The sequence below is a fragment of the Telmatherina bonti genome, assembly GCF_933228915.1.
Source record: "Telmatherina bonti genome assembly, chromosome: 5".
In the NCBI taxonomy this organism is placed as follows: domain Eukaryota; kingdom Metazoa; phylum Chordata; class Actinopteri; order Atheriniformes; family Telmatherinidae; genus Telmatherina; species Telmatherina bonti.
In genome coordinates, this window is record NC_136623.1 from 22234568 (window position 1) to 22249375 (window position 14808).

Genomic DNA, 14808 nt, shown 5'->3' on the forward strand with positions numbered 1-14808 from the left:
GAGGAAAAAGGAAGACGACAAAGAGGAAAAAAAAAAGACTTTAAGAGACTGACAGCAGTCAAATGTGATGGGTTGCACATCTTGCTGGGCTCTCGGATGAGACCACGAGCAACTCTGACCATTGGTAACTAGTGACTGAATATGGGACTGGCTGCTGGCCTGCTCACACTGAGTGTCACAGTTGTGTGTCCCCAAAGTGAGTTTAAAAGTTCAGCCCCCTGATGACTGCTCTCAATCTGTCTGTAGGGGTTTGTGTAGGAGGCTGAGCCTGAGGAGAATGGGAGAGAAAGAAAGAGTCTCCTCTGTCTGACACTCCGTGACACACCTTCACATATTGTGGTAGTGACAGGGGGATTTTGAGAAGACTGGCAGAACAGTTCCCAATAAAGTCGAGAAAATTCAGCTATTCATGCTACTCTATGACAAGTTCTGTGCCACGTGCTGTGTGAGAGCACACACATTTCTGAGTTTAGCCAGAATGTTCAGGGGAAAAAATATTTTAATAAAATTTTCAATGACAACGCATAAGAGTAAAACAAAGCTTTCCAAAATGGAAAATAATGCAAATAAAATAAATATCATGGAAACTATTTTTGGCATAATTTGCTAATATTTGCCTGTAACATTTAAACAGCAGTTAACAGCCTTGAATTTCTGCTTGGAGCCACCTTGAATGTCCTACAGTCGTCCATTTCCAGTTTTTTGGAACTCTTTTGCCCTGCAGTTGAACTATTTACAAGTTCCGTTCCACAGTGGCAGAAGAGTCCCGTTGCTGGCCACTTTCAAACAGTCATGTCCTTTTCAACCATTTTTTTTGTGCAGGTGTGTGCATGAATTTAGGCTTTTGTGTCCTACTAAAAGACCAAAAACCTTGACCTGAGACTTAGTTCTCAGACCTCTTGAAAACACATTTTCCTCGCCAAAAATACATTCAATACCACCAGTACAAGAGGCAAGAAAGCACACACAGCAAGGAGTAACAGAGTTCCCATTTTACTGGTTTCATTTAGTGAGCTACAAAGAAGCTGCATTCCCAAAGAGCTCTATTTTGCTATCCTCTCTGTCCAGAGAACAGTAACCCAGAAAAAAAAAAGATTTATAAGATTTTACTAACATTAGTCTTGGCTTTAAGTTTCTTTCTTTTGAGTAATGGTGTCTTCTTTGGCCATCACCCAATTACCCCTACCCGGTTTGAGGTGCAGCAGATGGTATAGGCTGAAACTGCCACTCCAGACTATTCCAGGTCAGCTTGCACCTCTTTAAAAATCTTGCTTGTTTTCAACAGAGTCAGCTGAAAACTTAGCACTTCTCTCTCACAACATCTTACAAATCACTCAACTGTCAAATGACAGAGATTTTGTTTTTATTACACCAAAATGAAAAAAATATTGTGTTATGACAAACTTAGACTGAAGTAATATGAAATCAAACCCTCAAAACCAGACTAACACACTGAGACAATGTGATTAGAGACCAAATAATTTGTGTATGAAAACACCCAGCAGGACTCGAACGGGCCTCGGCGCTCTGTGCAGAGAAATTTGCTATACCCACATGTGTGCAGGTTTCTCCAACAGGGAAAGCTAGAATCTGCAGATTACCATAACCTGTCTTTTTTTTTTAAAAGCAAAGTTCTCAGCATTAAGGTGTCAGAAGCACTTTGATAAATAACTTCATATTCCTCTGATGCATAAAGGGGAAGGACAGTGGTCCAAATAAATGACCAGGTCGAACTCTGAACATGTCTCAAGCTGTGGGTTCTGATGGCTCTTCTTTTATGGGCTCAATATAAAATCTTAACAATTATGCAGCTGTAAATAAATGTTTGCAAATTTTTTTTTTTGTTTATACTTATAAATATACTGGAAAATATGCAGGAAATTATTTTTGTGTTCATAAAAAATTTGCTATTGTGGAAAATATAAGTTCCTATCATCCTGTCCACAGATGCAAAGCACAAAACTGCGTGCCAGACTCTGAAGTTGCAAATTTCCTCTATCTCATTGATGATTTGAGCAGAGTGGTTTAACACTTTATTATTTAATACATCCAACAAAATGCATGTGATGGAGTCTGTAAAATTATCAGACAAAACTATCTGATTCAGTCTGAATCTATGGTTGGAAAACCTGATGAGTCAGCTTTACAACAAGGTGTTTCTGCGGACTGAGCAACACTGTCTGGAGCTGCAAAGTGAATATGATAAAGTTCGAGACTCGAGCAGCAGGTGCTTCGGATTCTCTCTCCCTGCAAACCACCACTTTCTCCTCCACCCAGTCGCTCTCCTCCAGCTGGCCTTCGTGCACTGTGGTTATTATTTCAACAGCACTGAGATACCAGGGCATAAAGGAGGCTCACCGTGGTCCCAGCTCCTCTAAAACAAGCGTCACTTGTACTTCTATGATATTTACCTTGAAACAGTAACAACCCTATCAGAAGGGGTGGGAAGCCGTCTGCTCTCTGATTGGACAATTTTATTATCAACCATCCATGCAGATAGAGGCATGAAGAAGGACAAAATTCACAACTGCAACCTCAGAATCTGGCATGCAGTTTTGAGCTTCACATCTGTGGAAAGGATGTTTACAAAAATTTTTCCACAAATGTAGATATTTTTTACGACCACACAAATCCTTTTTTGCACATTAGTAGTAGTAGTAGTGTCGTAGTACTACTACTGATTTGTAGTAGTAGTAGTAGTAGATTTTTTTGGACAAATTATTTTTGCATGATGACAAAACTAAATGTATAAATATAAATTGAAAATATATGCAAACATTTATTTACAGTTGCAAAATCTTTATGACTTTATGTTGAGCTCACATCCTTGTCTTTGCAGTTGCTTTTTTCTTTCTTTTTTTTTTGTTTATACACCTAATAGTATTTCTAATTTCAATATGATACCAGAATCATCTAATATCTTTACAAACTGCAAAACATCAGATGTTTCTTTCCATCTATTCTATTCTAATGCTGAAAATGACCCCAAAATTAGTCTTTACCTCCAAAAGTTTTGATGAACTTATCCACATTATTCAAAATGGTGCTGATACTTGTGTCATACATTTCTAAAGATTTTCAAAATTGTGCACATCCAATTCAGGGATGGCAATAATTTGGACTGAAACTTGTTAAAAAGAAGAAATTCACCTGCTAAAAGATCATTTTAGATGCAAACAGCAGAAGGAAAAAGCACACAGGCTTACCCCTTCTCTACTGGAAGGATGAAAGAAATGCCTACGTCTGTTTGCCTCAGCAGTAGCCACTTTTTAATAATACGAAAACTGTCTGCAGGGAGACTGATAAAAAGAATAAAAGGATGTCTTTTAATGCTTTGGATTGACAAGTAGCAACACATATGCACATTTTCATAAAAGCGCAGTATGATTAAGAATCACAACAGACTAAAAAAATGTTGGGTTTTTTTACATGACTAAATATTATATAAATTATTTATTGAACCATGATCCAAGCCAGGACACTATATATCTATATATGATGGAAAAAAACATATACACACGCACACATAAATGCATAATTCCCCAGTAGCCTTCTGAGCCACAGTAACACTTTAACTTTAACACTTCTTTTGAGCCACTTTACAACCAACTTTTGCATTATGCGCCCCAGCACATGCTAGCAACTGGATGTCAACACATTAGCCTTTCGGAACACACACCATGGCTAATTCAGCAAATAAATACAAGATGACATTATGGGAGGAAGACAGGAAAAGAAAGATAGAAAGGGACAGGGCAAGAGATAAAACACGAGTCAACATCGGATCGATCACATCTCTATTGGTTGGAAAGAGCTCAAAGTACAGTCTGAGTCCAAATTAGTCATCAGTAGACAAGGAGGCAGGTTCATTTGTACAGCACATTTCATGTACAAAACAATTTAAAATGCTTTATATAAAAGCACTTCAGCGAGGTGCACAAAGCAGTCCAGTTCTATGACATGTCCTATGACATGTCATAGAACTGGACTGAAAATCAGTGGCAATAGGTCTTATGGGGCAATGAATCAATCCTAGAGCCCTGGCTTCAACAATACGGAAGCAGTGTAGGATCATTTTGGCAGAGCAAAATGAGAGGCTAGATGTGTATTTTCATCAAGAAACCTGGAGAACTTATCATGAGACTACTTAAGAATATACAACTGGAAAAATTGAACAATCTCTTTTATTTTGCCTTTTCATGCCTTTGCATGCTTTTTAGAAATAGCTGCACTTATTTTTCTAGAATTATACAAAGAAATAAGGGATGGATTAAGACATGTGCACAGTTATTAAGTGTGACCAGAACAAACTTTTTAAAAAAAACAGCCAAACAATAGTTTTCTATTTACCTGCACAACTTCGTCATCCTCTTCCAGAAGACACTCCAGCACATCTACTGCCATCTAGAACAGGGACAGAAGAAGAGCAGTAAGAAACTGAGACGGACATCTGAAAGCAAAATGCCATCTGTGTAACAGTTGTAGAGAAAACACAGTTTTATGTTGCACAAATGCATTTGGTTTTAACAGTCTGCTCCGCTGTGCTAATGTTGCACAGAGGAGCGTACTGTTGCTGCTTGCCGTGTTTTGCATCTTCCAGGCAGCTCGATCAATCAGAGTGATCAGAGGGTCTGATAGGCACCCACGGGGTCAGAATCCCATACACAGTGTCATCAATACCAACTAGACAACGGGACATGGCAGTCAATAGACACTCTTACCAGTGTTTATCACACAGTCGATAGTCACTACAGCCACTGTCTTTGATAGCCTTTTTAATCTATATACAGACTGTCAATATGTTCTAAACACCCACCGTCTACTCCACATGATGCATGAGAAACCTAAAGATTTGACACACCGTCCATATTCCTCCTCCTCTCCTGGTCTCTTCTGATTTCCTCTTTGTTGCGCAGTGAAGAGGTGGATTGAAGCGTCAAAGGAATTAAATGTTAGGTGACCTTTGTCATAGCAGTGTCAGTGGGAAGTTTCCATTACAGAAATCAGACCTTGACTAAAGCGGGCTGCGTGTTTGTTTTCCGCCGTCTCTCTCCATGTGGAACCTGCGGTTGGTGTGTGTGTGTGTGCTTTTATGCGCGAGGCCCCAGGTGATGATATATTGATTTTTGTCAAGTTCAGGTTGGAGGCGACTGTTAGCCAATCACCTGTGGTGAAGGGCAAGAATAAAAGACATGCACGTAGCTGCCAGGTGCACACACACCACCTCACGGTCACACACACAATCACAAAGCTGCACACCACATTGAGCACAACAAGCAGCACTTGTTTCTTGTTAAGGCAGCCTTATTAACTGGAGAACTTCCCAATTTTTTTCCACCCCTCCTGCTCTTTGGAGTTCTTCTCCCTTTTCATTAAGCCGACGCTTCTAGTGACGATAAAGAGCTGGGCTCCCTGAGCAGCGTAAAGAAGAGTCAGGTTAATTGAGAGGATCTCGTTAAGAATATACAAATGTGCATGTCAGGGAGTCAACTGATTGATTGCTGGACTAATTATAAGCTGAAAACTCCATTGTCCTACATTAATTAATTGCTGATTAAAAATACAAAAACAAAAAACAAACAAAAAAAAAAAAACACCTAATCCCGACTGATGAAGAATGGATTCGTGCCCGGTGTCAGCATTATCTACTTGACTCCAACTCAAGCACAGACCCACTAGCTTGAGCCAAACACCAGATATAGAAGATAAGGGGGGGGGATCTATGTCAGTATTAAACAACTGATAGAAGAGGCAGTTTTGGAGCAACAAAAATAGAACAAGAGATAACTGGGAGCAGGAATAAGTGAGCAATGATAACCATTACACTGTCTCCAACTTCCTAACTACACTGGTCACCCCAGGGGCAAGTGATTAAAGATTCAGAGATTCTTAAGCTGCTTCACGCTCTAAACAACAACAAGATTAATATTCTCATGAAGATAAGAGAGAAGAGGGCTGCTAGAAAGGGAAAAAAAAAAGGGAGAAAATTAGAAAGAAGGTGCAGGAAAGTATCTTCATAAACATTGTGAAAATGGCTATGAATAATATCAGTGCACCACAAAGGCACACAAACACACACACCAAAGACACTATGTTCATGTTGTCCTATTTATTTCAAGATATCTAGGGGGGGGGTTAGAAAAAAAGAAAAAGAAGCAGTCCAGGGAGGAACTCAATTAAAATGTCCAGTGTGTGCGGGTGCAGTTTCCGCTTGTGTTTGTGTGCGTGTCTGTGTGTGTGTGTCATCTTCAGGCAATTCTGTTTAACAGAATTATTTTACCGGAGCGTACGGCACAGGCAGGAGAAAGACAAATCGCTTTACAACCAAGGGTGAGCCATAGCTCTTACACACATGCATACACACACAGAGACATCTACACTTAAGTAAATAAATCTTGGAGATGTCGGTGCAAACTTTGCTTGCAAACAATATAAGATATACAAGCTATGCACTGAAATACATTTAAGGACAGAAATACTCTGGACATAAATAGAGGCAAAACAAGAGTGACAACGACAAGAGGAGTATCTGCTGAAATACCCGCAAGCATGTGTCACAACTACACTAAAAGATACCTTGAAGGCAGTCCGCCTAAGAGTTTGTCCATCTGCTGTGAGACAAAGTAATTCAGTGGTGGAGCTGTGTGATGGTGATGGTTTCTGTGTGTGTTTGTGTGCCCAGACAAGAGAGAAAACTGATCTCCAAATGCTGCATTATTAATGGAAAACATTTTTATTCAAACAGAAAACACATTTTTGAAACACAACAGCAAAGAACAGGGGGGAAAAAAAGGAAACCCCATTAAGTCAAGATGTTACATCAGTGTGAAACAAAAAGCCAAAATTTAGGCTACAAAAATTCATAGTTAAGCTGAGAGGATAAAAAAAAAAAAAGTGTTGGCAAAATCTTAAGATTCAGATCTGTGTGCTATGGCCGATACAGCCAGGATATTTCATTACATAAAGTGCGAATCTTGTCACTGAACAGAAGGGAACAATAAAATAGTAAGACCAGTAATAATTATCCTCAGTAGTTTAGATCATAAAACATAATGAAAAAAAAAACTCAAACTTTCATCTCTGTCTGTCTACAGCAGGAGTGTCGGAATCCAGTCCTTGAGGGCCGGAATCCCGCAGGTTTTTGTTGCTTCCCTCCACCAACACAGCTGATTCAAATCAATGGATCCAGTAGCTTCTTGTCAACCTGTTTGGATGTCAGTCAGGTGTGTGTTGGGAGCATGGAGACAACAAAAACCTGCAGGATACCGGCCCTCCAGGACTGCAGTTTGACACCCCTGGTCTACAGTCACCAACTCGACTTCAAAGTAATTTACAAATATAGCAGAGACAGCATTAAAACTCTTCCATGTCAAAAGACAAAACCAATTCATTTCTGAGGCTAATTTATTGAAATTAATAATGAAGACTGTAAATAAATCAACTGTTATTCAACCAATTTATTAATTGCCTCATTTTGACAATAATGACTCTGGAATACTTTGAATTAGCTTCATATGCTCATAATCAACATAGAAAAGAACAGCAGGAGATGTAAAACTGACATTTCCATGAATGCGGTGATCCCTAACTCTGGCCCTGAAGGCCCACTGCCCTGCAGACTTTCCAGGGTTCCCCGTTTCAACACAACTGACTGAAATGAACGGCTCAACAGCAGACCTGTGCAGAGCTTGTCAGACATCCATTTAATCTGAATCAGGTTTTGCAACAGGGAAACATCTAATATCTGCAACTTCATGAACTAACTTACTGTATAATTAATTTTTCAAGGATTAAATTACTTTTAAGCTGCTTTATTTCAGGGACATTCAATCACTCCCATCACAGGTTTTCAGACAGCTTTACTATCATGTCAAGCTTTTATGTGAATCTAGCTAATAAACTGAAAGTATTTTTATTTTATTTTATTAATTTTTTGTTTCCAGTGCTTCTTTGTCAGTCAGACCTAAACTTAAAAAGTACACACTTTTCTTCACTGCACAAGCTCAAATTTGGTGACCTACAGTCACATGAAAAAGACTACACTCCCTTTTAATTATGAGTTTTACACATGAGGATAAATTACCTGACATGGTAAAAACCAAGTACCAATGCAAAAGCAGTGGTGAATAAACTAAATTTTACCCTTACTTGTCTCCAGAATTAGGAGTAATTAGCAGCAAGGTGCTGTGAACCAAATGCACTGAAAAACTTATTATCATCAAGTATTAGAAGTATTAGAAATGTACTGGTTTAGAGCATTCCTGTGTGTTTTAACGTGTCAAGGAGGAAATTGGTCTGCAATGATTTTAAAAGGAGCAACTGTTGCTGCACATCAATCTGAACATGCCTATAAGACCATTTCCAAACAGTTTCCATCATTCTACAGTGAAAAGATGATTCGCAAGTGGAAAACATTCAACACAGCAGATAACCTTCCTCTGGTTGGGCATTTCAGCTATTTTACCCTATGATCAGACCTTGCAGTGCACACAGAAACTGAAGAAAAAAACTAAATAAAAAGAACAACATCCCATCCAACACTGTACATAATTTTTTAAACATTTAATTTGTTTGTTATGTAATCTGTCATGAATGACACCTTCTCCACAAAAAAAGATCATTTTAGGCTCCCAGATGATTTGGCCAAACTGCCTACGTTACTTCAATTCAAATTCACACAAAATAAATGACAATACACATGGTTGCACTCCAATTAAACAAAACGCCTGAGAGCAATATTATTTTTCTACTATATTTGAAACAAGTTACTACATATTGCCTTTAAATGCAACTTGAGAAAAATATATTTATCTTGTTTTTGGCCGAAACCGGAAGACCATCATAAAATCTGTAACTCGTGTTCAGGGACCCACATAAAAATGTAGCCTTCAAGACCATAGAACACAGATTCACACACAGTTTAGGATTGTGAGTCAGTCTTAAGTCAACAGGGAGATGTACCAATCACCAGAGTGAGTGTATGAGACGCTATGTGTGACACAGGAGAGGATGAAGTAAACAGAAAAGAGAAGGCTCCTTTCAAATCTGTCCAAGTCTGAGGGAGACCTACTAGTAACAGCCTCCACACAGCCATCAGAAACTTCCAAACAGAGAATGGCAAAAAGCAAATCTGGTCAAAATTGTGCATGAGTATATACATATTCATGCCTGTGTGCATGGCAAAATATTTGACATTAAAAAGCAGTGAGCACGGGTGCAGCCTGGGCTTCAGGCTGCATGACACCAAGAGGAGGATGAAGACAAACGATGTGTCAGAAACTATGGACCGAGACGTTGTCATTTTACTGATACACCTGACAGCCCATCTCCCACACACACACGTACGCACGCACGCACGCACACACACACACACACACACACACACACACACGCCAACATATAACTGCAACTGAGCAGTTTGGGTGTGAGAGGTGCAAAAAAAAAAAAAAAAAGACACTTATTCTCATTTCCTGTCAGTAATAGCCATAAACCACCCAACAAGATTGACTAAAAATTAATCATTGGATCACAACAGAAAATTGCTGCTCTGCTGTTGGTGTGGCAGTAACCACAGAAAATGGCTTCAAGCTCTAATGACCGTCAGTAGTTTTTAGCATTCAACTGAAATCTGAGGCCATTTGTGCTAGAAATTGATGAGTGATTTAGTAGACGAGTGTGTTTCTTCAGAGATCCAGCATCCATCCATCAAACATAGCTTCAGTTTTTTCTTTTTCCCTTTTATCTTTTTTTTTTTTTATTCCACATTCCTCCTCCCCCGTGCACCCCCTCACCCCTGTCCCTCTCTGTAAATACCACTCTTCAATTATTGACACCAAGCTCTGGAGGGCATAAAGACCAGGCATGGCCTTCCCACCTTCGGTGCTATTCACGAGCAAAGAAAACACACAAACATCTACACACATACAAATGCCAGGCCGCCCTCCCACCATGAAACACAAACCCAACCAAAACATAGTGTTTGCGAGCATAACACAAAGCAAACATTTTACCTCATATACCTCTGCCTCAATGAGCAGTTTGGTCGTGGTGATGCGGGACTCATACGGAGGGATCTCATTCTGCAGAGGAAGACAAGGGCATATGACCACCGATAAAGTGTGTGTTTACAAGAGCAACCAAAAACATCCTTTTGTCTGATAATAGCGCCATCCAATTTCAGGGTGCAAAAATGCTCTGCAGCTATGTGGCTGTTAATCAGAGACAAAGTGTCAGCAGGATGTGTTCAGATCAACCTGCTCCTGAAGATAAGAGTCATAGCAGCGGAGTCACCGTGACTTTTCCATCAAACCATCACACAAAGCCTTTTTATATTATATTTGTTCAATATCTAAATGTTAGCTCAACTATAATTTCCTTGGAAATATAAAGTACCCGTGCAAGCTTTGATACTGCCACCTTTTTCTTTTTCTGCAAAGCCATTGCTGGTGCTGCCTTTCATGTCTGCTTCCTCCTCACACACAATGACAAATAAGCACAGAGGTTTGTGAAGTATTTGTTCCATCTTTTATTTTGTATTATCCCTCATTTCATTATCTCTCTTTTTTTTTTTTTTTTATCTCTACTGGTGTCCTCGTGTCTGCTTGCGCTGCAAAGCACACTGAGACAATCCCATTAGTTGAAAGAGCTTTAAAAATAAACTGAGATCATATTGCCACTGGGTGTGCTGAAAAAAATAAATAAATAAACAATCAAAGTACCAACTTACCAGCACATCTTGCTCGGTGGTGGTGGAAGATGCACTTTCTTTCTGTGCAGGTAGCCACAGTCCAACGCTTTTCAACAGGTACTCTTTTCCTTCCTAAAGACAGAAAAAAAGATTATATATATATATATATATATATATATATATATATATATATATATATATATATATATATATGTGTGTGTGTGTGTGTGTGTGCGTGTATGTACATGCAGTTGTCCTGCAGGTACACAACTGCTAGAGACTAATCCTCTTATACAATTTGACTTCTACAGACAGGCTCTCAGGTTACCCACAGGTACCAATGACCTCTGGATTCATTTTAGATCAATTTAATTAGTGCTCATTATTACCAAAGTAATAAAGGAAATAAATAAATAAATGCTGGTGAGAGGATGTTGTGTCCTGAGAAAGTGGCTGGTACCAGTCTGACCCCTGAAGGTTAGAGTTGGTATTGCAGAACCACCTCAGCACTGATGTGAGGACCCGTCTTTCTGATAACTCTAAGTTAAATTGATCAGGTTTTACAAAATCCATCTTTTACTAGAAGGACTCAGAGAGTGGAGACTTTCAACAAGACTTTTTTTTTCATTAAATTGTGATATTGTTTTTTAGAAGTTAGGAGCTTGAATGGTGAAATTATCCTAAATTATCTCCTCATAGCAACAAATCCTTTAAAGAAATTTCTGGATCCAGGCAGTTTGTTTTCTGAGATTTCCTTAAAACTGACATCAAAACCTCTCAAACCTTTTGAGTTATGCTGCCATCAGAAAGTAAACCCAATGCTGCTGAATACATGACAGACATAAAAATAAAAAAATATCATCAATACGAGTGACTTTAGAATGACAACACTTATCACTCTGAATGATTACACATATAGTTATGCAATTTAAAGTTAATCCAAAAGCCAAATTATATTATTTATTATTTATTGATAAAGACATGCCTTCATTTGCTGTATTTTTCTCTTGTGATGCCTTAAAGGTGGAGTATGTAAGATTTTCAATATTTTTAAAAAAAGCATTAACTAATAAAATAACTACAATCATAATTAGATAGTTGGTTTAACATGTAGGTTTCAGTCTGTTCATATTTGATGTGTTATTAAATTACAAGTTTAATTAATGACAAATGACAAAAAGCACTTTTTTTACTGGTAGGCAAATATTTTAAAAGGGTCTTTGTCATTAAATAAACTTGTAATTTAATAACACATCAAATATGGACAGACTGGAACCTACATGTTTTAAAAAACTATCTAATTATGATTGTAATTATTTTTTTTTAGTTTTTTTTTTTTTTTTTTTTTCAATTTTGAAAATCTTACATACTCCACCTTTAAATGACGCATGCTGAAATTTGAGGAAATGTATATAACAAGCTGAGATCCAATATTTAAACTGCAGAATAAGGCTAGAAGGATAACAAGTGAAGCTGGATACTGTGACTCTACAAATCAGCTTTTTATAAGATCTCAAACAATAAAATTCCTGGAAGATGTCCACTCAATAACATTAGAAATTATGTTTCGAGTGGTTAATCAGATAGTCCCGGATTCTATTCATGAAATGTTTAAACTAAGGCAGTGAACATACAACTTAAGGTCACTAATTTTAACTTCCAAAGCAAAAAGTAATGTCAAGTACAGGTGTTTGTCTGTTTTGAGCGCAAAATTATGGAATGGCCTACACAATGACATAAAGATGTGAAATTCTTAATGTGAAATGTTAATTTTCAAGAACACTTTAAAATCTAATATCATAAAAGGTTATAATGAAGTTTGATTGAATTTGATTTTTTATTTTTCTTTTGTGATGTATCAGTACTAACGTTTTATTGTAAATAACTTCAATGATGGAATAGGATAGGCAAAAATAAGCCTTGGGGCTTCAGCCTATTCCTTTTTCGGTTGCTGACTGATGAATATTTTGTAAAACTATGATTTTACTTTGGGATTTTAAACCAAAATAAAGGCATTCATTTATTCATTCATTCAAATACTAAACAATGTTTAAATAAATGTATCCTTAATGTTATTTATGATTGTACTAATTAGAAAAGAAGCAACAGTTAAATATATCTGGAATGTCCAAATTACTTAAAATCGACTAAAATTTTAAAATATATTACAAAAATACTTGTCTGAGGTTGTTGTCAAGCTTGTCACAGCGCAAAGTTCCTATCACATTTTTCCTAAAATTGAGTTCAACAAGCTGCTCCCTCATTTCTTTCTATTTATCAGATGACAATATGACCTCAATGATCTGCCCAGTAATTAACACTCCTATTAGTATGACCCATCTGCGTGTGTTCAAGTTAATGTAAGTGTCCATCTGCTGATTAATGGCCTACAATTCAATCTGCTCAGAATAATTAACTCAGCAGATTTCTGCTTTAATGTGGTGATAACTCATCCGAAGTGTGTGTGCATGTGTGGACTGACCTGGTTTCTATCTGTACTAAACAGGTAACTGGCCATAAGCTGGAGAGCCTCGGGGTTATCATGGTGATACTGTAAGGCTTTTTCAATGAACTCTTTACACTTATCTCCAGCTCCCTCTTCCATACTAAAAACGCACACAGAAAGGCAAAACACAACACATTAGAAAAGATAAAACATGAGAAGGCCTTGTAAGTGGGAAGAGTGCAACTCATTGTGCTTTGGTACCAGAGGTCGGTCAAGTAAATCTCAGCAAGGGAGCAATAGGCTACACTGACGTCCTTTGCTGTAGGCTGCTCATGGTCCTCGTCTGTTAGAGCAGCAGCTCCGGTCTGAGCCTGCAGAGAATCCACAAAAAACATTTTTTATTGTTTCTTTTCTATTTCCTTTTTTAGTTGCATCAAATTTTTGCCAAAGTATAATTATTACACAGATGCTTTATTTATAACAATGTCACAGCAAAGGAACCATGTTTTACTCCAAGGAGAAATGTAACTTGAATAGTTACTTTTTCAATAAGAAAAATGATCATGTCAAGTAGAAAACCAGAGTATTAATAACAAAACCAACTGTTTCTCAAATTCCCTTTTCTGCTTCTGTTAAGGATCCTGGTGTTTTCAAAGCTAAGTCATTGTGACAAATTATTGAGACTTCATGAGAAGCTTCATTGGTTAGTCTTGTCAATAAAAATTGCTTTAAATGAATGACTCCATGAATACATGGGTAAGAGGGTCCCCAGACAGGACGTACTCACTGAATCTCTTAGGCATTAGCTACAGGAGGAGGAGTTGGAGGAACCATCTCAACAGGAAAAAAAACCCAGTTTGGGATGCATCGCTGACAGACATGTGAAGTGGCAGATTTGAATAAGTCCTGCCACTGGCTAAAGCTGGAATGAAGGACTGCAAAGATGCACTAAGTCACAATGGGAAATACCTCCCAAGGTGGTGGAGAATGAAAAGGAAAAGATCGTGTGGGAGTGTCAGATGCACACCCATCTAATGGTAATGGTCAACATTGTAACATTGTAAGCAACAGAGGAACAACCTTGTAATCAATGTAGTCATGCCCAATGATGGCCATATCTAGAAAAAGGAACAAGAGAAACTGGACAAAATAAACTTGACAAAATACCAAGGACTCAAGGAAAGACTTGGAGAAAGCCTGGAAAGTGAAAGCAACAATAGTACTAGTAGTCATTGGAGCAGTGGGGGCTGTGTTTCCCACACTGGAGAGAAGTGGCTCTACAGATACCTGGAAAAACATCAGACATCTCCATCCAGAGGAGGAACAGTTAATGGCGCCTTTCTACTAGCACCAACTAAGCCCTCCCCCTCACCGCTCCTGGGTATTAGGTGTTTCCATCAAGATCTTCCCAGGCCAAGTAGACACATTTTTTAGCACCCCGTTGGGAGTTCTGGCAGTGTGGAGTCAGGCTGGCAATGTGATGTGTACAGTTTGCAGGCTACCACTAGCCAGAATTTGACACCATAGGATGAATCATAAGAGCAAACACTGATGAAAAGCTTTGGTACTACCAGTGAGAAACAGCACAATGGCTTTCCCACCAAAAGGGTTCATTGGCTCTGGTCATAAAATATTTTCTTGAGTGCAAGCCATAAACCAAGCAGCAGGTAAAGCA

The 14808-nt window shown here is 38.3% G+C and overlaps 1 protein-coding gene across 1 annotated transcript in view; it reads right to left on the reverse strand.

Annotated features, from left to right (window-relative positions):
• Window positions 1-14808, reverse strand: part of LOC306755709 (uncharacterized protein) — a 30760-nt gene that overhangs the window by 13858 nt on the left and 2094 nt on the right. The window contains exons 5-9 of the mRNA XM_079240207.1: window positions 13395-13504; window positions 13170-13293; window positions 10727-10819; window positions 10011-10079; window positions 4351-4404 (exon numbers count right to left, since the gene is read on the reverse strand). Coding sequence (XP_079096333.1) covers window positions 4351-4404; window positions 10011-10079; window positions 10727-10819; window positions 13170-13293; window positions 13395-13504 — 450 coding nt within the window. The remainder of the gene's footprint in view (window positions 1-4350; window positions 4405-10010; window positions 10080-10726; window positions 10820-13169; window positions 13294-13394; window positions 13505-14808) is intronic.